Source organism: Cantharellus anzutake (genome assembly GCF_015039405.1).
Source record: "Cantharellus anzutake strain C23 chromosome Unknown EI90scaffold_9, whole genome shotgun sequence".
NCBI lineage: Eukaryota > Fungi > Basidiomycota > Agaricomycetes > Cantharellales > Hydnaceae > Cantharellus > Cantharellus anzutake.
In genome coordinates this window covers 1,463,738-1,483,657 of record NW_024066959.1, presented here as the reverse complement: position 1 = coordinate 1,483,657, position 19,920 = coordinate 1,463,738, and the positions used below count along the sequence as shown (strand labels likewise).

Below are 19,920 nucleotides of genomic sequence, written 5' to 3'. Positions count from 1 at the left end.
TTCCCACTCTTCATGTGACTTCCGGGTATCCCCGGAAGTTTTCACCATATTGGGCCACTGTGGGAAAGTGAGAAGTTAACCTTCTTCTCACTTTCTTACCCACAGTAGGCAAGTGTATTCTACACTGCTTCTTCACCTTATACACTTTCTTACCCACAGTAGTTGTGCCTTGAGACTAGGCTGTTACAGATTAGGCTGTGGGCTATAGAGAGAGGGGTCATGGGGACCCGGGGTCCATCCCCTGACATAAGTCCATTATTAAGCTTACACAGCCCAAGCCCCTATATCATTCTAGAACTATCTATAATACAAATGTAGCACATGTAACTAGTGCGAGGCATGGGAGTAGAGAGGCCTCTGAAAAGCATAAAAGGCCGCCGCTTCTGCCCCCTCTCAAACCTCAGGTAGAAATATAAGTTTAATTCTCCTCACCAGTGGTTGGTTCGTTTGCTCCAAAAGATAAAAGCAAATATTAGTTGTTAGCTAATATAAAACTAACACGTCACTCTAAGCGTGAGTTAGGGTCAGTTAGACACAGCTGAACAAAAGTGTCATAGTGAGAATTAGTGAGAATTTGGTGGAGGGACTTCTTAATTGAATAATCTCTCAGCAATACTTGGTTATCACACCACAGGAGAAAAGTGAGCGATCCTGAACCTGCTAGATAACTAGCATGCACTCTAAGCGATAGAGAGAGCAGTTTGGTCACTCCTGTATTGAGTAACATTTATTGCGGAATTATTTTATTAGTAGTTTTCCTTCAGTAAATTATCAGGAAAATCACGTCCTACTGAAAAGTGGTAAATCTAGGTGTAATATTGACTAGAAATCATAGTAAAGTCAATATAGAATTTTATCCGCAGACGATCTATATGTCAGGTGAGATCGTTGGGGGGTGTTTATTGTTGTTTAGACAGTGAACAATTATATATTTGGCAACCAAAACACGGTCAGTATGCAAATCAGCACAAACTCTAATATCGTTATTGGATGTAGGAAACTGGTTACATAAGGTGATCCAGCTCTGCTCCTTCACCGGACCTCTGCCCACCTCTGCACCTCTGCCACTCCTGGTTGACCTCCACACCCTGTAGTCAGGTCAACACTCCCCTCTGTACCTTTGCTGGTCATCACGCTGTCCTCATTTGTGACAGCACTGATGGACCACCCTCTGTTGCGGACTTATCAGTGCCGTGCTGATTCCCACATCCCATTTTGCGGACTTGTATTGTTATGGATACAGAGTCTCCAACGACCATATCCGTCACATAGTCAAAGACTTCCCCTTTCCATCGCTCTCTATCCCGATACCTTACTATCCTTACCTGTTCTACTCCATTCCCCCCCTCATGCAAAGCTTTCCCCATTGGGGTTTTGGTGCTGGCCGAGGTTGTTTGTGTTTTGCGGGATTTCCCACAACCTTTCCATTTGTAGATAGTCATGCATTGTGTACGGAAACTGCCGAAGGCAGTTCCCACTAACTGTCATATCCATCCACAGCCATCGACTTCCACTACCTCTGAACCTTCTGGACTACCTCCGCTCCTTCTTCACTAACCTCGGAGCTCCCCCTTGGCAAGGCCCTCAACATCCGGCTACACTTCACCTCGGGATACCACCCTGAAGGCAACAGTCAAACCAAGCAGATGAACCAAACCCTGGAGCAGTATCTACACGTTTATTGTAACTACCAGCAGGACAACTGGTCAGAACTCCTGCCCCTCGCCGAGTTCACCTACAATAACGCCCTGAATGCTACCACGGGGGTTTCACTGTTCTTTGCCAACAAGGGGTATCACCCCAACCTTGCTGTCCACCCCAAGCAAGATCTGACCTTGGCCCGAGCACAAGATTACTTGGTCGATCTCGACTCCCTCCACCAGTTCCTCCGTGAAGAGATGACCCATGCCCAGCAGCACTACCAAGGCCCTGCAGATGCTTGACGGCTCCCTGCACTGCCATTCGACATCGGCAGCTCAGCGTTTGTCATGGCCAAGTACTTCCGCTCTACTAGGCCATTGGTGAAACTCGCTGAGAAGAACCTTGGGCCGTTTGAGATCATTGTGCAGCCAGGCTCTCATTCACGCACCCTCCGCCTCCCCAACACCATGAAGGCTGTGCACCCAGTCTTTCATGTCTCCCAACTCAAGCCCACGACACCCAATACCATCCCTAACCGGGAACAGCCTCTGCCACTGCCAGTTGAGATAGATGGCAAACTCGAGTACGAGATCGCTGAGATCCTGGATTCCAAGACTGACTGACAGCGCAGCTGCAAGCTACTGTACCTGGTATGTTGGCTTGGGTACAAAGGCACTGATGAGGAAACTGAGTGGCTCCCCACTACAGAGCTGGAACACGCCTCGGATCTCATCGCCAATTTCCACGCACATTATCCGGCGAAGCCAGGACCACAACACACTTGATGGCAGAGGATGGGATTACTAATCAGTAAAGGCAGAATCTAACAACAGAGTGGAATAGGAGTCAGAGGTACTAGTCTCAGCCTGCCCAACTCTCTCTCCACCCAATCTTGCACCTCGCTCCTCAGCCTCCGTGTGTTCCCTCCTTGACCGCATGTCCATTAGGCATCATTCCTCAGTATTGGTGACGTATTCAAGCAAGTGGCCCACTATAGCGGTCAGGCCTGTCAGAGTCTTGTTCACAGCCAGGATCGCCTCGTGGATCCGCACAAGGTGATCCTCAGTGGAACGCTCTCCCTCCTCATCCGATTCATCATCCTCCACTTCCAACACCTCCATGTCCTCCTCAGGCCCCTTCACTTGTGGGTGCTTCACCACGGGTGACGTCCAGTCCCCACATCAACACTTCTGCTTCAGCCTCTGGCACTCAGTGCAAACACCATGATTGCCTGTACCCAAGATGCAGGCAACCTTACGCTGGATGCAACAATCGCAAGGTGGGGGTTCGTCTCCCGCTGTAGATGGTCGGTTGCTGGCCACGGGATGCTGTGATCAAGACGATCAGGATGATCAGTAGCACCCTGCGCCCCCGATCAGTCGACCAAGACTACTCACCTTCCCCATCACCGACTCAGCTGTTTTCCTCTTCTTTTTCTCCTCTTCCTCAGCAGCAAGACGAGCTGCCACTAGTCGCTCTGCCTCGTGGTGAGCCTCTTCTGCATGACGCAATTCCTCCACATGATCAGTCAGCCTCAACCCGATGCCGTCTGTGGCGTTCCTGGCATTTCTGGAGCATGAGCTCCTGTTTGTCGCCAGAGTCATACTGTTACGGGGATGGGGGAAATTCCCCATTCCTCGATCCGTTCTTATAGTGGGATGAGTGAGGTCATATCTGGTCTGTACCATAACTGGATATGTAATCGATGAATGATCCCAGTCTTGCCTGGGGGTGGACGATCGAATTCCCATCGATCGCGATTGGTGATGTAGTGAGCTATTAAGGGATTGATGGTAGGTAGTCGGAGATGCCAGGATGGACGGGTCAGCCACAGGTACTTGGTGCTCCTCAATGGAGCGTACCGTGTGCGAGGTCGCGACTTGTGAGATGGGCGAGAACTTCATATAGTTGCCATCGGGTACTTGGTGTTCGCAGTGCAAACGTACCGGTAGCGGGTTGATGTCATAAGCGTGCAATGAGGACTGACTAGTAGGGCCTTCGGTGACTTGGCGTTCCCAAAGGGAACGTACCGTTGGCAGAGAAACATGATGACTGGCAAAGGAGGGAACAGACGGTGGATGGGTGGCGACTTGGCGTTCGCGTAGCGAACGTGCCAGCATCACAGGAAGGTGGGCCTCAAAGTATTCACGATCTCCATGATCGTGAGGTGACGTCGTATGTTGAGTACTGGGGGGAGAGCGGAGTGATGAAGACCCATAGGGTACAGATTCAATAGGACGATACACATGTCGAGAGTCTTCGACTCTCGACCTCGAGTTCTCGTGGCGAGGGCCGTTAGAGGACTCAATATAACCAGACTTATAAGACATATTGAGAGTTGTACAGTCACACGGGTTCAGTTGAGTCACAGGGAGGGTTGTTACAGAAGACGGTACATGAGACAGTTGTAGAGCAGTTGTTAGTTAGCGGGAACCGCCTTCGGCGGTTTCCATACAAGACGCGTGACTATCTACAAATGGTAAGGTCGCGGGAAATCCCGCGAAACACAAACAACCTCGGCCAGCACCAAAACCCCAATGGGGAAAGCTTTGCACGAGGGGGGGAAAGGGGTAGAACAGGTAAGGAGGATAGGGTATCGGGATAGAGGACGGAAGGGAGAAAGAGGGGAGGAGCGATAGAGAGGGGAAGTCTTTGACCATGCGACGGATATGGTCGTTGGAGACTCCGTATCCGTAACACATACTGGAGGTCGTCAATGTTCCATGAAGAGAGGTCTATTGCGTGAGCTTTAGGGGGCATCTTGGGATGCGACAGCAAAGATTCTCACATGTGCACATGGGACTTCAAGGGTTCAGTCCCAAGGGGGGGATACTGTCACGACCTGCCAATTCCCACAGTCAGGTGACCATTCCCCACACCTTCTCCCACCTCTGCTTCGACCTCGTCAACTCCGCTCCCCACCTGACACCACCTGGACAAGCCCGTCACCCCTCCCTGTTGTTACTACCTCTTCCATGGCCTGTTAGAACGGGCAGATTCGGACGACTCCGGAGTGGAATCGGAGACTTAGTGTGGAAGGACCTCGGCCTCAGCGACTCAGGCAGAGCGCTGTGCCATTGCTGGTTGTCCTGGGGGTCCCTAATTTCGGATCTAGCAGAGGGAAAGTCTCTTGGGGGCATTTCAGGTTGATTTCGGACTGAGGTTACAAGTTACTAGTGTCAGGGACGCGTCCGGGGTCGAGAGGGCCCGGGGGTAATATCCGGCACTGAGGCCGTCGCGGGGTGTGGAGTGGGTGTGCGTACTGGCGGGCCCGATCCGGGACAGTGGTCCCTGGCCACTCAGACTGAAGTGGAGAATGTGAGAAGAAGGTTACTTCTTCGGTTCCCACTTCAGGTACATTTATGTACATGCGGCTTGAGTCACATGACAGGTGCCACATCATCCTCGGAGGCAGCCACAGGCATCCGGGTGTCCCCGTGGGGGATCCCGAGAGCGTCCGCTGTAGGAGAAATAATATTCAAAGAATAAAACAATGATCTATCAGAATAGTCAACGAACAGGTGACAAGTTCAGACGTTTAACAGATCTCATGATCTTTATGAGACTGGACAGACATTATAAATTATCTACACCCATGTAGTATGAGATTTAATCTACTACAATCATGCCTAGAACTTGGCATAGGTGTAATATTCAAAGAATATAACCCTACAACAAGAAAATAGCACATAGACGGCAGAATAAGAAGGAACATTGGGAAAGAAATGTGAATATCTCGGGAACCAGTAAACTTTTGACTGTAATCTTTTTACCATCTGAAAGGACTGTTTCTTAACTTTATCCACGGTTTTGTTTCATTCTAAAAGCTTCAAAACTGACGGAGATATCGCTCAAACGGCGAAACACCTTATAATTCATATATATTTATTTGCTAATTCTTACAAAAAGTAATGTGACTCAAGGGAAATATATTGGCGCCCGGAAGTCTGGCGGACCGAATACCATATGACAGAGTATTCCCCTGCGCGGGCGGACAGTTTTTGATCGCATCAGAAGAGGAGAAAATGCTAAAAAACCGGATCTTGTATATTTTCCCATGATTCATCAAAACTTTTTGATTTTAAGCTCAAATAAATCGGAACAAAGGAATGATTGATGATCTGGATCTCGGATCATAAGCATGAAGTGATTCAGAAGTCCGCGGATCAGTTAATTAATTGGGAAGGCTCTAGAACATTAGTAATGATGCGGCTTCACAAAAAGGGGTCAATTAGAGAACAGTCTAGAAAGTTCCTTTATAGCCGAGTCATTTCTAAAGATAACCGTTCGTAATTAAGGCGGTGTAGAGCATAGCTTCAGCGCTACAAGATCCCGCTGAGATCGGCCCAAAAGACAAAGAAATGAATTACTTATTGCTGAGTCATGTCCTAAGTCCATTATTAAGCTTACACAGCCCAAGCCCCTATATCATTCTAGAACTATCTATAATACAAATGTAGCACATGTAACTAGTGCGAGGCGTGGGAGTAGAGAGGCCTCTGAAAAGCATAAAAGGCCACCGCTTCTGCCCCCTCTCAAACCTCAGGTAGAAATAAAAGTTTAATTCTCCTCACCAGTGGTTGGTTCGTTTGCTCCAAAAGATAAAAGCAAATATTAGTTGTTAGCTAATATAAAACTAACACGTCACTCTAAGCGTGAGTTAGGGTCAGTTAGACGCAGCTGAACAAAAGTGTCATAGTGAGAATTAGTGAGAATTTGGTGGAGGGACTTCTTAATTGAATAATCTCTCAGCAATACTTGGTTATCACACCACAGGAGAAAAGTGAGCGATCCTGAACCTGCTAGATAACTAGCACGCACTCTAAGCGATAGAAAGAGCAGTTTGGTCACTCCTGTATTGAGTAACATTTATTGCGGAATTATTTTATTAGTAGTTTTCCTTCAGTAAATTATCAGGAAAATCACGTCCTACTGAAAAGTGGTATATCTAGGTGTAATATTGACTAGAAATCATAGTAAAGTCAATATAAAATTTTATCTGTAGACGATCTATACATCAGGTGAGATCGTTGGGGGGTGTTTATTGTTGTTTAGACAGTGAACAATCATATATTTGGCAACCAAAACACGGTCAGTACGCAAATCAGCACAAACTCTAATATCATTATTGGACATAGGAAACTGGTTACATAAGGTGATCCAGCTCCGCTCCTTCACCGACACCTGGGTTCCCTGTTCGGATTATTCCCCATACTGCCCTGGGACCTTTTGGTACCTTTTGGACTTTGTCTAAAGTACCTGTAGTTCAGAAATCCTTGTACCCTAGTTCTGATTTCGACTAAACCTCCCTAATGAACATCCTATGTTCCCCTCTTACAAGATACCCCAGCTCTATGAAATTAAGGACACCAGAGACATAAACAGAGGCACAGCACTCCCTTCTGAGTCGCTGACGCTGTGTCCTTCAAGGCTCTTGTATAACCTGTAGACTCAGGTGCCCTCCAGAGAAGATTCAGAGCACTACCTGGCATCCTAGATCCCCCTAGTTGAGCCCATCTGCACCAGAATTGGTGTGTTTGACAAGTCCAAAGGTAAACAGACGTTACCAAGGGGAAGCAGAAGTGAATAATAACTGACTCCACAGGACAAATGCATTTTAGGCAAAAAGCCTGAATTACATTTGAGAAGTGTGGAGTGGGAGAATGGTACACCAACTGAATAACAGAGGTTAAGTTTGTTCATAAGCAAGCAGGGGTACTATGAGGAAAATGTCTGGAAAGGTCTGGAACTCAGAAGTCGTAGTCCAGGATATTGGGTGCAGGGAAAATATAATATAAGGAGTAATTAAAGAATATGATGAGTGGAGGTAGGGTAGGAGATAAGGAGGTAACCAGGGGTACAGAGGTCCAAAGAGAGGACAAATGGAAGTCTGGATGTTATGGAAATGGGAATTTCCCATTTTAAACTCTTATGGGTTCTGTATCACATGATTTGTATAGTAATTAAGTTTAACCAATCAATAATCAACGAAAAACCTGCTGCAACACTATCTGCTACACTACATGTTACACCAACTGTGAAACTACCTGTAACTTCTTATGAACCACCTCCCTTCCCTTTTCCCTTTCCCTGTGCCTCGAATGGACAAAAATGGGCACCTCTGGCCCCATTTTTGTAACACTGGAGGTATGGAGATCCAGGTGGAAGGGGTAGGGCAAGGTAGGAGGAAGTATGACTAATAAAGGTGCATAAGTGAAAGGCAAGTAATATACAACTTGCCTGCTGTGGGTAAGAAGGTGAGAAGGAAGCTAACTTCTCACCTTCCCACAGTGGCCACAATATAACGAAAACTTCCGGAAATATCCAGAAGTCACATCATCAGCAAACTTGGTAGGGAGCTCTCAGAGCTCACAGAGCTCTGTGAGCAAATTGAGTCTTTTTGCTGTGCACCCTCTACACATTGGGTGGAGAAAATTAAATGGTTGAATGATTTTGTTCTCCTAAGGATGCAGAAGTGCAAAGATAATATATGTATATACATTTTTGGAAATGCATATTAAATGGCTAGCATCATTACTTGAAAAGCTCTATGAGCTCAGTGAGCTCATAGAGCTTTTTGTTTTTAAATAATGGATGGTCTTCATATCTCCATGAAATCTGCTTAGTTATTTTGGCACCAGTAGTGCAAAGATAATATGGATATATGTGTGTGTAAAATGGCCATTGTCATTGCTCTGAAAGCTCTATGAGCTCTATGAGCTCAGTGGGCTCATAGAGCTCATATACCTTTTGTGTTTACTAAAATCAGCACCTTATTTGTTTATTGCTATTTACAAAATATGAGGAAAACTCTGAAATTCAAAAATTTGCACTTTATCTTTCATCTCATTTCTTGCTCAAAACTCAACCAATTTTGATGATTCTATGTGAATTGGAATGCACCAAAGTGTGGCAATGTAACCATGCATGTTATGTAGGGTATAAATCAGTTTTAAAAAAGTGTTCCAAATGAAGTAAATTAAAAATACCACCCAATAAAGCAAACAAAAAGCTGATGTATTCTTCAGATATCATCCAAGCCTTTGACACCAAATTTCCCATGGTCAAAAAGCCATGGTTATTTGGCTCACCAAAACATGGTGGGAGAGTTTTCTAACACTGAAACATACATTGCTACATTGCCCCACTTTGGCACTTTCCAATGCACATTGAATTATCAAAAAAGTGATTTAATTTTTTTTTCCAATTATTCCTAATTTCCTGAAATATCTCTCCCTAACTTATCCCAAAATTTCTGATTTTCCCCCTAATTTCCCCTGATTTTTTGGACATTCTCCTTTTTTAGAAAGTCCCCCATTTTCTGAATTTTCCTTAATTTTCCCAGACTTTTTAGAAACCCCCCAGTTCCCCCTCAATTACCCCCCATTTCCCCCCTCATTTCCCCCTCATTTCCCCCCTCATTTCCCCCCTTCAATTTTCCCCTCATTCCCCCCCCCCCCCAATTCCCACCTCATCCCCCCCCTCATCCCCCCCCTCATCCCCCCCCTCATCCCCCCCTCATCCCCCCCTCCAAATTTCCCCATTTCCCCCCTTTAATTTTCCCCTCATTCCCCCTCCCAATTCCCCCCTCATTTTCTCCCTCATCCCCCCCCAATTCCCCCCCATTCCCCCCCTCAATTTTCCCCTCATTTTCCCCCCCCATTTCCCCACTCATTTTCCCACTCATTTCCCCCATTTTCCCTAAGTAATTTCAGATTAACTGCATTTATATCCCTAAATTTGGTCTATATATTGATTGGGCTACATAGCTCTATGAGCTCTCAGAGCTTTGACTACTTTTCAGAGCTCTCAGAGAAGGGGCGCTGCAGGTGGGTCAATGGTACATTGATACAAAGAAGGTCGTCCATGTAGGATAAAGAGAGAATAAAGAAGAAGTAAGATAGGAGGAAAGTGAGGAAGCATGGATGAGGGGAGAGGAGGGAAGGGGGAGGAGGTGAGGAGGGGTGGACATGTCACGGCCGTGCATTCCGGCCCGTTAGCCGCCCATCCCAATGCCACCCGAGCCCATTCCTGCTATGCGAGCGTGAGCGTGAGCCCCAACCTCAGCCCTATCCTCCATGAGGACTCCCTGCTCACTCCCCTGCTTGCCCCTGGGCTCCCCTGCACCTGGCCGACTCCCCCACAGCCACACCAACCTTCCTGCCCTGAGTCCGCCTCCGGCACCGTGCCCAGTGCGACCTCTCTACCCTGCCCACTCGGCCCCTACAGGGCCGCTACCATTCCTGTGCCCGACTCCAGCCCAACTCCGAGTCCGGCGCCGCTACGATACCATTGCCGCTATTGCGGCCCTACACTCCTTCCTTTATTTATCTGTTATTGTTTGTTTTGACCCTCGGTCATTGCCGGCCGCTGTGCGGCCAACCCCGCTCCTTATTCATGTTTGCTTCCGGACCCTTCGGCCTTCGGCCCGGGTCCACTCCCATTCATTCTTTCCTCCTATATATATCCTGTATACTACATTATAGTACTTTAGCTCTAATATCAATTTGACCACGACCTCCCAAGTCCTGACCCCAGCAAGGCAACCCCAGTGAGTCTGAAATGAGGGCCAAGAGACAGCTAGGGGGCACAGCCCTCCTTTAGAGTCGCTGAGGCCAAATGCCCTACCCTTGGGCCTTGTTCACGGCATCACGGCCATTGCGGCCTATAGCGGCCTGCTAACGGTGACCTTCGGTGCCGACCCCAGACCAGTGTCTAACAGGACAGCGGGGTACCGGGTCAGGTTGGGCCGGGTGGAGCCGGGTCAGGCAGGTGTGCCCTGACACTAGTTGATTTTGAACTGCCATACAAGCATTAGTTACAAGCTGTATATAAGCGCTAGGGAACTGAATAGAGAATAAGTCGCCAGATCTCGCGGAGATTGTGGGTGGAGAAAAGAAGAAGGAAAACAAACAAGAAGCACATGTTTAAGACAGTGAAGGTCAAACGTGACCTTTGCTGCGAGATAACAGGGTGCAGCAAAACATGGGACAAAAGGTCGTGGTGCTCTGTGCCGCTAGGTCGTTCAATGACAATTAGGAGAGGGGTTGTGGAGAAGTGGCAGGAAGTGGTTAGACAGCGACAGGCAGCAAGCAGAGTGTGCAGGGAGTGTTCGGGCATGGGAGAAGGTCGGGGAGGAGGTCGTCTGACTCCGGGGAATGCCGGGTCGTGACATCAGAGCAGCTTGGTGCCCTGACAATGGCTGGTTCCCAGTCTGTCAAAGACAATCAGCTATAATATTCAATGGGGGAGTAGATAGGCTGAAGAGTCATCTACCATGCCACTTTATATATCCACATATGGGTTTACGCTGGAGTCGGCATACACATGCGGCTTGATAAATAATAGACAAGCATGCTTTCGCATGCAATCTCAATAACTCAAAGTAGATGTATATACAAGATAAAATCACAATAAATATTGGGAATCAAGTAGAGAGCGTGTGTGGCCCTTGCAGGCCTTACACCTTCCCTTCTTGATTATTGTTTCATTTGATTGACCATTGTCAATCACTTTTCTGGAGCTGAGTTTGCAGGTAAACCATGTGCTCTCTAAGATCAAAAATTTTAGGAGTTTCACTGCTTGCAAGCTTGATTAGGTGGGGTATACCCATCCTTGGTCCTTGTGTGCAACAAGTTAGCAAGGAATCTTGATAATTAGTATAAAGCTTGGGAATGAACACTAAAGCACATATTGGGGGCTATTCAGGCTCGGCCATGGTAGGCAACATTGTATTGATATTCGTGGTTTGTCTATCCATCGGAGCCCATGCCATCCGTGGAATATGCCTGCAAGACTCCATGATAATCATCCTCATCATCAGCTTTGACACCTTCCTCTTCACTCATTGACACAGGTGGCCCCGTCGCCGGGACCGTTTTGGATTCACAATGAGATAATTTGCGCCCTCTTCGTTCGCGTGGTGATGGCTTCCGGTAAAGAGCGTAGTCTGAACTTTGTCCCTCAGGCCGTGGCGTGATTGGTTGCCTTGGTTCGTCGTCAGATGCATCACTCCACCATTGGGAGTTTGGCTCCTGGAGGTGCGAAAGCCCTAGTGAACGCTTGAAACGTGACCGGGATGGACGCGTTCCAAGGGTGGAATTATTCATTGAGTATTCAGCATGACTCATCCTGGGATTCCATAGATCATGATGAGTAGCGGAGGAGATATCATTCGGTGCAACATTGTTTCGAGGCACTTCATCCTCCACTGGTGGCGAAGATGTGCGCAGGGTTGATGTGTAACGTTTATCTGGGTGAATTGTAGAAGTAGGATCGCTGTCATGTGCCGCGGATGTCTCTGTTTCCCAATGCGGGGGCACGGCCGGTGACATTAATGGTGATCTTGACAAGGCTGAAGATGATGGCGAATTCATGTGCGCGCCAACTCTCCGCCTGCGGATCGGCACTATCCTGCTGGTCTCAGAGTCTGAAAGATGACTCTCTCCCGGTTGGCTGGTGGAGGACATGGAGGACGGACGCGACTGCGTAGAGTCACGAGTTACTCGTCGGCTGGACAAAATGAGGGGCCGCGGCCCACCCCCGAATACATTCGGCGAAACTGGTGGAGATTGGGGCCGTTCCTGGAGCCCACTCCCTCTCACGCGCCAGTTGGAGTCAGGGGGATTCGTTTTGGACGATCTTGTCGAAGTTTCTGAGTCGTAACCGGCGAGAAGTGCTCCAGGGCTTAATATTCTAGCATCAGTTGGGCTGCGGCTTAACGCCGAGGGGTTGCTGGTGGGCGAAGATATCGCACTATCTTGGGATGAATTCGAAGAATACGACGTCCTCCAAAGAGAAAACTGGCCAAAAGATTTCGTTCCTTCTGAAGATGACTCAGCAAATTTAAACCTTTTGGCACTATCATGGTGGGATCCCTTCCAGTAGTTCAAGGCTGCCGCAGCAAGATTAGATCGAGCTTTCGAGAGGGAGGCAACCGCATCGCTTGAGTCTAAGAATTGGCTCAAGGTTACTTTGGGTTTGGTGTCTCCCTTCAAGTCCTTGGTCTGGGTGGATGTAACAGCAACGTAACCTGGGAACCAAGGACTTTTAAGGAGTCGTCCGTGCACGCGATTCAGAGTAGATGGGATGGATAAAAATGGCGGGTCATCACTGCGTGTCCCGGATGCACGACCTTCTCTCTGCTGCTTGCGTGTTAGCCACACGACACCTTGCATTATGGATTCCAGTCCCACAACATGAACAGGATAGTTTTGCAGTATCTGGATGCCTTCAATAAATCCTTCGCCCATAATTCCCTCGGGTCGAGGAGCCTCAATTGGGGCTTCTTCGGCCCACAGTCCTCCTTTGTAGCGATTACCGGCAATAATCAGCCTGTTTCGTATTCTCAACACCATTGATGTGCAGATATCGATTAATAGTGTGATGCGCGGAGCATTCGAAAGGTTGGAGGGCGGCTGAGAGAATAGGAGATCCCACAATAGGATTACGTGCTCAAAAGGCAAGGTTCGGGAAAAGAGTGATGAAATCCATCCCAGGGCCCAGTAGGGCAGCGCAGGATCGAGAGATTTTGCATGCTACAAAGACAAGGTCAGATGAGGGACTAGGATTTACGTGATCAGGGCGTACAAGCTCTTCCCACAGCCCATTATCTGCCCAACAGAGTCTTTCGCTTAACCGTCCCAACACCCCTTGAACACCGTTTGTGTCATTGAGGTCACCCACCAAACCAATAAAACTGCCGAGATCGCCCACCATCTCCCCGAATGCCCAGAAGACGTCCGATTCGGCTTGGAGAGCATTGTCATAGTCAACTTCATGCAGTGCAAGCACGAAGTACAGCGGGGCGAGGACAAAGGACATTGCCTGGTTGTATCCCCGATCTGGATAAAGAAGGGCGTGGAAGTAGAGGATGCGGAGGAGGGAATCCCGATATGAGTTCTGCGGCTCATCGGCATTCTCGATGGCGGGGGGCACAGACGATACAAGAGGAGAGTCAGGAAGGGACAGGGTAATCTCGGGCTGGACGGAGTTGCGTTGCGGGCCAGACTTTACTTTCCGTATCGAACGAACCCTACACTGGATCGCTGCCCAATGGGGTTGAGAGATTTCTTGGCGACCCGGGGGCGAACTCCACGATGATGATGAGGGACCTGAATATGTCGGGAAGAAAGCTTGCAAATCCATGGCAGCTACATCCTTCTCTATGCCCTCAAGCAGTCTGTCACCAAGTGACAGCGGATACGTCGGCTATATGGGGGTTAGAGAGAAATGCAAGCCAATGAATCGATATCTCACCGCTCCCTGGACTTCAAGATCGCCTATAAAGCGACGGGCAATTCCCTATGAAGGAGGGGGATTGGCGGGGCGCCAAGGAAATAAGCAGGCCATCTCACCAGATATTTGAGTTGGGATTGTTCGACAGAACTGGTCCATTTAGACTTCTCCGGAGGAAGGGAACCAAGTAATAAACGCCACACCCGAGGTCGCAAAAATGGGGGATGGTCAGGGATTCGGCCAGCAGAGCAAAGGCGCCTAAATTCATCTATATTTACGGTATGAGGCGAGGTACTGGGGTCCAAGAAACTCTCTATCTTGTTAAGCCTGGTGGAGAGAAATTAGCCATTAATTGAGGGACCGGTGCCGCAAAAAGAGGGGCACCTGAGGGCCTCTTCACTGGCTTCTCCCATGAGAACGATGCAAGCATGCGATAATTTGTTGTTGAGGCAGTGTTTTGGGCTCTCCCGTCACGTGGCACTGAACGCTACGCGGCGAGGTTTCAGACTTGGAGCCAGAAATATGTCGCAGGACGCATCTGCAGCAGCATGTTGCATTCAACCAGACCACTTTTATCCGAATGGGTACACTATGGGGAAACGGCATGAACCCGGGGCGTTGCTCGACCCATCGCAGGACCCATTTGCCACACGCGGTATACCTGTATTTCGACCATCCATGGAGGAGTTCCAGGATTTCGAGGCTTACATGGAGATGGTGCAAGTTTGGGGAGCTAGGAGCGGAATCGTTAAAATCATCCCTCCTCGCGAGTGGTATTACCATGCGAATCTTGACATGGTCAGTCACTGATGACACTCCAGGGCGCAGTCTTTACCGTCAACGGTTCCTTTGTTGCCTTCTATTAAAGTGAAGAATCCCATTGAGCAACGCATGGAGGGTGGGGGTGGGCTCTTCAGGCAATGCAACGTGGAAAAGCGCAAGACATTTACGATCATGGAATTCGCTCAGATGTGTTGGAGGGAGGATCTCAGGTCGCCGAGCCCTTCTCAAACTGCACGTAGTGCACGTTCCAGCTACCGTTGCAACGGGACGTCCGGGGAGAGTGACTCTGAGCACAACGCGTCCAGTGTCATCCCATTCGACTGGGCTACCGTGGCGAACAGTCACAACTTGAGTTCAGAGGAACTAAATTTCTATTCTACATTCGATCCTCATTCAGCCTGGCTTCCTCCTGATACTCAGACATCGGACTATACTCCTGAGGCTTGCCGAAATCTTGAGCGTATTTATTGGCGAACGTGTGGAATATCTGCCCCGGCGTGGTATGGTGCAGATATGCAAGGATCACTGTTTACGGATGCTACCACAACGTTCAATGTTGCCCGTCTGCCGTCACTTCTTAGCCGTCTCAGCATGAGACGAGCCTTGCCAGGAGTGAATACTCCCTACTTGTATTTTGGCATGTGGCGTGCCACATTCGCCTGGCACGTAGAAGACATGGATCTTTACTCGATCAATTACATCCACTGGGGGGCACCAAAACAGTGGTACGCTGTCCCGAACGAACGGAGCAAAATGTTCGAGGCCATCATGCGAGGTAATCACTTACATTTCACCGTGATGTCCACTGATGCATGGTGTAGGGTACTTCCCATCTGACACTTCGGCATGTCCAGAGTTTCTGCGACACAAATCGTACCTTGCATCGCCGACATTATTAGCGCAAGCGTCATGCCGACCAAATCCACTGGTTCAACATCAGGGTGAATTTGTGATTACATTTCCCAGGGGATATCATGCTGGTTATAATATGGGATTTAACTGTGCCGAATCAGTTAACTTCGCCCTGAAGAATTGGGTCGATATTGGCAGAAAAGCCAAGTTTTGCACATGTGTACCCGATAGGTTTGTTTAGTCTTCGTTCGTGTGGCCACATGCATCTCGGGTCTTACCACTCAAGCAGCGTTCGCATAGATGTGGATGCACTGCTCGCGGAATCCAGAGAATCTCAGGAACAGGAGGAAAGGAAACGTCGGCATTTGAAACGCAAAATCCCTCCCGATGAAGTCTTGGTCCCTTCGCACCTTGCTAAGCACTCTGCACGTCATGATTCTTCGCCAGCAACGCTTCCTGCCCATTCGACGGACAAGTTGCTCGTGTGCTTACCGAAGAGGATCTCGCATCAACCACAATCGTCTGGTTACTTTTGTTGTCTATGTCCCTCATCCACAACTCACAGCTCTGGCCCTCTTCTGCGTTGTGCGTCCGCGCCACCGACGCATCTGCGAGGTCAGGCTTCGACGGCGACCAAATCCCAATCCCAACCGTTACCCCAAGGGCTGCTCCCAGTTGTCGGGCTAAGAGCTCATGAAACATGTGCGTTGGTGCTGCCAGAGACCTGGATTGATGTAGTGGACGGTGAGAACGTTGTGTGCGGCCTCGACTGCATCGGGAAAGACCGTTGGAGTTTGGTGAAACGATTCGTTGGCACTGTCACAGCATTTGCTAAACATGCTTGTCCCAGTAGAAATGCTCGGTGTGCATCTCTCCGGCTCAAAAACAACACGGGGCCAAGATACAATGCACCCGCGGGAAATGCATCAAGGCGTTTCATGTCACTTGTGCATTGCAGAAAAGTGATATAGCATTCAATACAGAGCTGACCCGATCAGACGTGGTTCTGGTTGACCCGGCATCAACACACTCCGATCAAGATCTCTCATCCACTTCACCAATACGATCAGTGAAAAAACTTTCCTATGAGCTTCTCTGCTCTCAGCATAACCCGGTATGTACTTGTCTTGTCTTCCCACAATGCAGCCCCCAACGATTTGTTCCAGATTGTTCAGCAGCGTCGGAGGACTCAACGGCTTGACAGGATGCAGGCGGATTTGCTTGCCTTGCCACCAGATTCTCGGATTAGAGTTCGAGTTTCTAGTGGAGTATTTGAGGTGACTCTTGTTCAAGTGAATGTGCCAGAGCACAGCATTTTGGTTCAGTGGGGTGATGGGTGAGTGCACTGGGATTCCCAAATTTTTCTCTGCTCACTTAGATGACGTACAGGAAACTACGTGATCTTAAGTGGGGCTGCATAGTAAAGGCATCGCCAAAGAATGTGCTTGGCACCTGTCTCCCTTCCTCGGGTGTAACAGGGCCTGACGACTTAGAACTGAAATCCGTTGGACAGAATCTCAGCTTCACCCCGGGGCAGTCAACAACTACAACTTTGCCTCCTAGCTTGTCCGACCCTGATCATATTGGCGGGCTCTTGGGTACCGTCCAGAGTGCCACCAGTCCTCAGCTACTTAACATCGCTCCGAATGAATCATCAACAATTGAACGCCAATTGAAGTGCATTTGCATGACGCCACCTCTTTCATCCGACAACGCATATGCTACACAAGGCCCGTTGCCGTACTCGACCCTATCTACGACCTTTGACCCGGTATAACTGACACACAGTGATTTGGTTGTATGCATGCTGCCTCTGACTGCCGCAGCTCCTTTGTTAGATACTCTCTGTAAATAATATGGGAGTTTCTGTGGTTTCCACTGCATCTGAAGCACCAGCGTTTCCAGCTTTCCACATCTGTTCCCGCTATTATTGGTTCAACTAGTTGAACTGCCTTCGGCTGGTTGAGGACATTTGTTGTATTCCAAATATAGCAACACGGTTCAGTGGCCCCCAGATGTAATATAGAAATGAGAGAACTGTAACTATAGAACATATGGTGCTAAAGCACCCATATTTATACCATGTGATGACATTCCGAAGCTTTCTATGCACAACACTCATGTGCTTAGTCATGTCCTCTACACCATCTTTCACATGTCTTGGTGACTTGCATTTCCAACAACATTGAATGTGGTTCCCTGTTCTCAACAACATCTCAACTGTAATTTAGGACATTCCAGACATAGGATAGCATAATAATTTCTAGTTCCTCCTCTCAGGTTGGAGGGAACTGTAAGGTTGTGTTCATGGGTAGTTTCTACCCAGAGTGTGTAGTTCAATCATGTGTAGGGCCTAGTTCCCAGCCCATTGAGATATGCGCTGTATGGTTGTTATGTTATAATCACGGCATTTCAGCCAGACACACTGAGTACAATATCACAGTATCATTAGATATCGCACTCAGCTCTACATGCCACACTTATATACATTTCTGTGTGGCACAAAAGAACAAAGGCTAAACTGTTAGAACAAGGAAATTTCCCATAAAAGGGAACAATAACCGTGACACATGGGCATCAGAATGCCACTTCAACATGTTATAGAAATGGGAATTACCCATTTTAGACTCTTATGGGCTCTGTGCACAGCCCATATTACATAATTTGTATAATAATAGAGTTTATCCAATCAATTACAACCAAAAAATTGCCACTTGTTAAACATCTATAAAATCATATGGACTGTGATATCCATACAATCCTGACCTCAGCTCCAGGCTCCCAGAACTCTGAAACCAACTCTGGAGCCCCACACCACCCTCTTCCTTGCCGACTCCCAAGAGGTTATCCCACCTCCAGCTCCAATATCACTTTCAGTCCAACTCCGGACCATTCCGGATCCGACCCCTAACGGAATAACCACTTGCTCTAATGCTAATGCTAAAGCTCAGTCTCAAGCTAATGCATGAGAACTATAATATTACCTAATGCTAATGCTATAAGGTAATATACAATGAGTTACAATGTATAAGAAATAAGAGTAAAAGAATGTTGTAACTAACCTCAGTCTCAAGCTAATGTGCGAGAACTGAGGGAAAAAAGGGAAACTAATTCAACCGAATGAATATAGTTTGTGGCCTTCACAGATAAGTCCGAAGTGACCAAAATAAGTAAGAAGAAAAGGTGTTGTGACCAAGTAGTCACGCTACCATGGGAATGTGGCTGTATGACAAACTCATCCAGCCTCCCATAGCACACAGTTCCTCCAACAACCCCAACCATGACACCTTCCAGATGAGTATGCAACATCCCTGCTCCTGTTAGATGCTGTGGGTTCAGACAATTCCAGAATGGAATCAGAGACTTATCATGGAGGGACCTTGGCCTCAGCGACTCAAGTGGAGTGCTGTGCCATTGCTGGTTGTCCTGTTGGTCCTTAATTTTGGATATGGCAAGGGTAAAGTCTCTAGGGGGGAAATCAAGTTGATTTCAGACTGAGGTTACAAGTTACTAAGTACATTGTATATATAGGAGGGGTCCAGTGAAGGGGGAGAACAGAAAATCCTATAAAGGCTGTTATTTCTTCTGATACTTATATGTTAGTATTGGTACTTTAACTCAACCACTGTAGCGTTTTGGTTGCTTTGTGTATTGATATTTGTATGTGTGACTAATTGTTTGTGTGTGTATGTAACTCTCAGGGTTCAATTCACTTGTCTACCTGATTGTTCCACATGAAAATCGTGCTATAGACCTCTATTTTTAGTTGTTTCACCTCTGTCTTGTCACTTTTAACTCGGAGTGACTCCAACTGACTTGACTCAACATCACTATTTCTTAACTTCTTCTTAACTTTCTACTGAGGGTTGATCACTTTTACTCAGATGTGATCTGAACTGCACACTAATCAGGTTTGACTGAGGTCATAGCAGGAGATGGCCCAGGAGGCCCAGAATGTATTGGCAGCAAGCACAGCAAGACACGCATGATCCATATCAATCTGCTACAAGTACAAGGGAATTCCAAGCAATAACAAGAAACCATACAATGAAAACGAATGGAAACAACAACCAAAGTCAGACGTGAGCAGATACTAATAATACACACAAAAATCGGAAACAATCACAAAAGCTCAGAAGATAGGAGATAGGAAAGGGAAGAAAAGTTTGAACTGCAATATTATGGTGGCAGCGAAAGGGGAGGGGGTGGGAGAGACAGAACTAGTCAAGCTATAGCAGCAGATATGAGCGAGTTAAGAAGATAACAGCAGCCAGGGAAGCAGGAGAGGCAGCAGCAGCAGTTCACGAGTGTGAGTTTGATGAGTGGCAGCAAGTTGGCATTTGACTCACCACAAGAGATGTGAGAGGATTCAGCCGATAGGGAGAGGAAAGGGGGCATCATGGAAGC

The 19,920-nt window shown here is 47.9% G+C and overlaps 2 protein-coding genes across 2 annotated transcripts; one reads left to right on the top strand and one right to left on the bottom strand.

The window, feature by feature from the left end:
- Positions 1 to 11,270: 11,270 nt before the first annotated feature.
- EI90DRAFT_3043668 (rab-GTPase-TBC domain-containing protein) lies at positions 11,271 to 14,341 on the bottom strand. Its single transcript, XM_039059273.1, has 5 exons — positions 14,263 to 14,341; positions 13,998 to 14,205; positions 13,900 to 13,944; positions 13,231 to 13,851; positions 11,271 to 13,178 (listed from the first exon to the last, which is right to left on the bottom strand). The coding sequence occupies exons 1-5, from the start codon at positions 14,289 to 14,291 to the stop codon at positions 11,394 to 11,396; spliced, it is 2,688 nt and encodes an 895-aa protein (XP_038920116.1). The 5' UTR covers positions 14,292 to 14,341; the 3' UTR covers positions 11,271 to 11,393.
- A 1-nt stretch (position 14,342) lies between these two features.
- On the top strand, positions 14,343 to 17,583 carry EI90DRAFT_3043667 (JmjC domain, hydroxylase-domain-containing protein). Its single transcript, XM_039059272.1, has 7 exons — positions 14,343 to 14,651; positions 14,700 to 15,436; positions 15,483 to 15,744; positions 15,803 to 16,310; positions 16,367 to 16,627; positions 16,680 to 16,849; positions 16,903 to 17,583. The coding sequence occupies exons 1-7, from the start codon at positions 14,401 to 14,403 to the stop codon at positions 17,288 to 17,290; spliced, it is 2,577 nt and encodes an 858-aa protein (XP_038920115.1). The 5' UTR covers positions 14,343 to 14,400; the 3' UTR covers positions 17,291 to 17,583.
- The last annotated feature ends 2,337 nt before the right edge of the window (positions 17,584 to 19,920 follow it).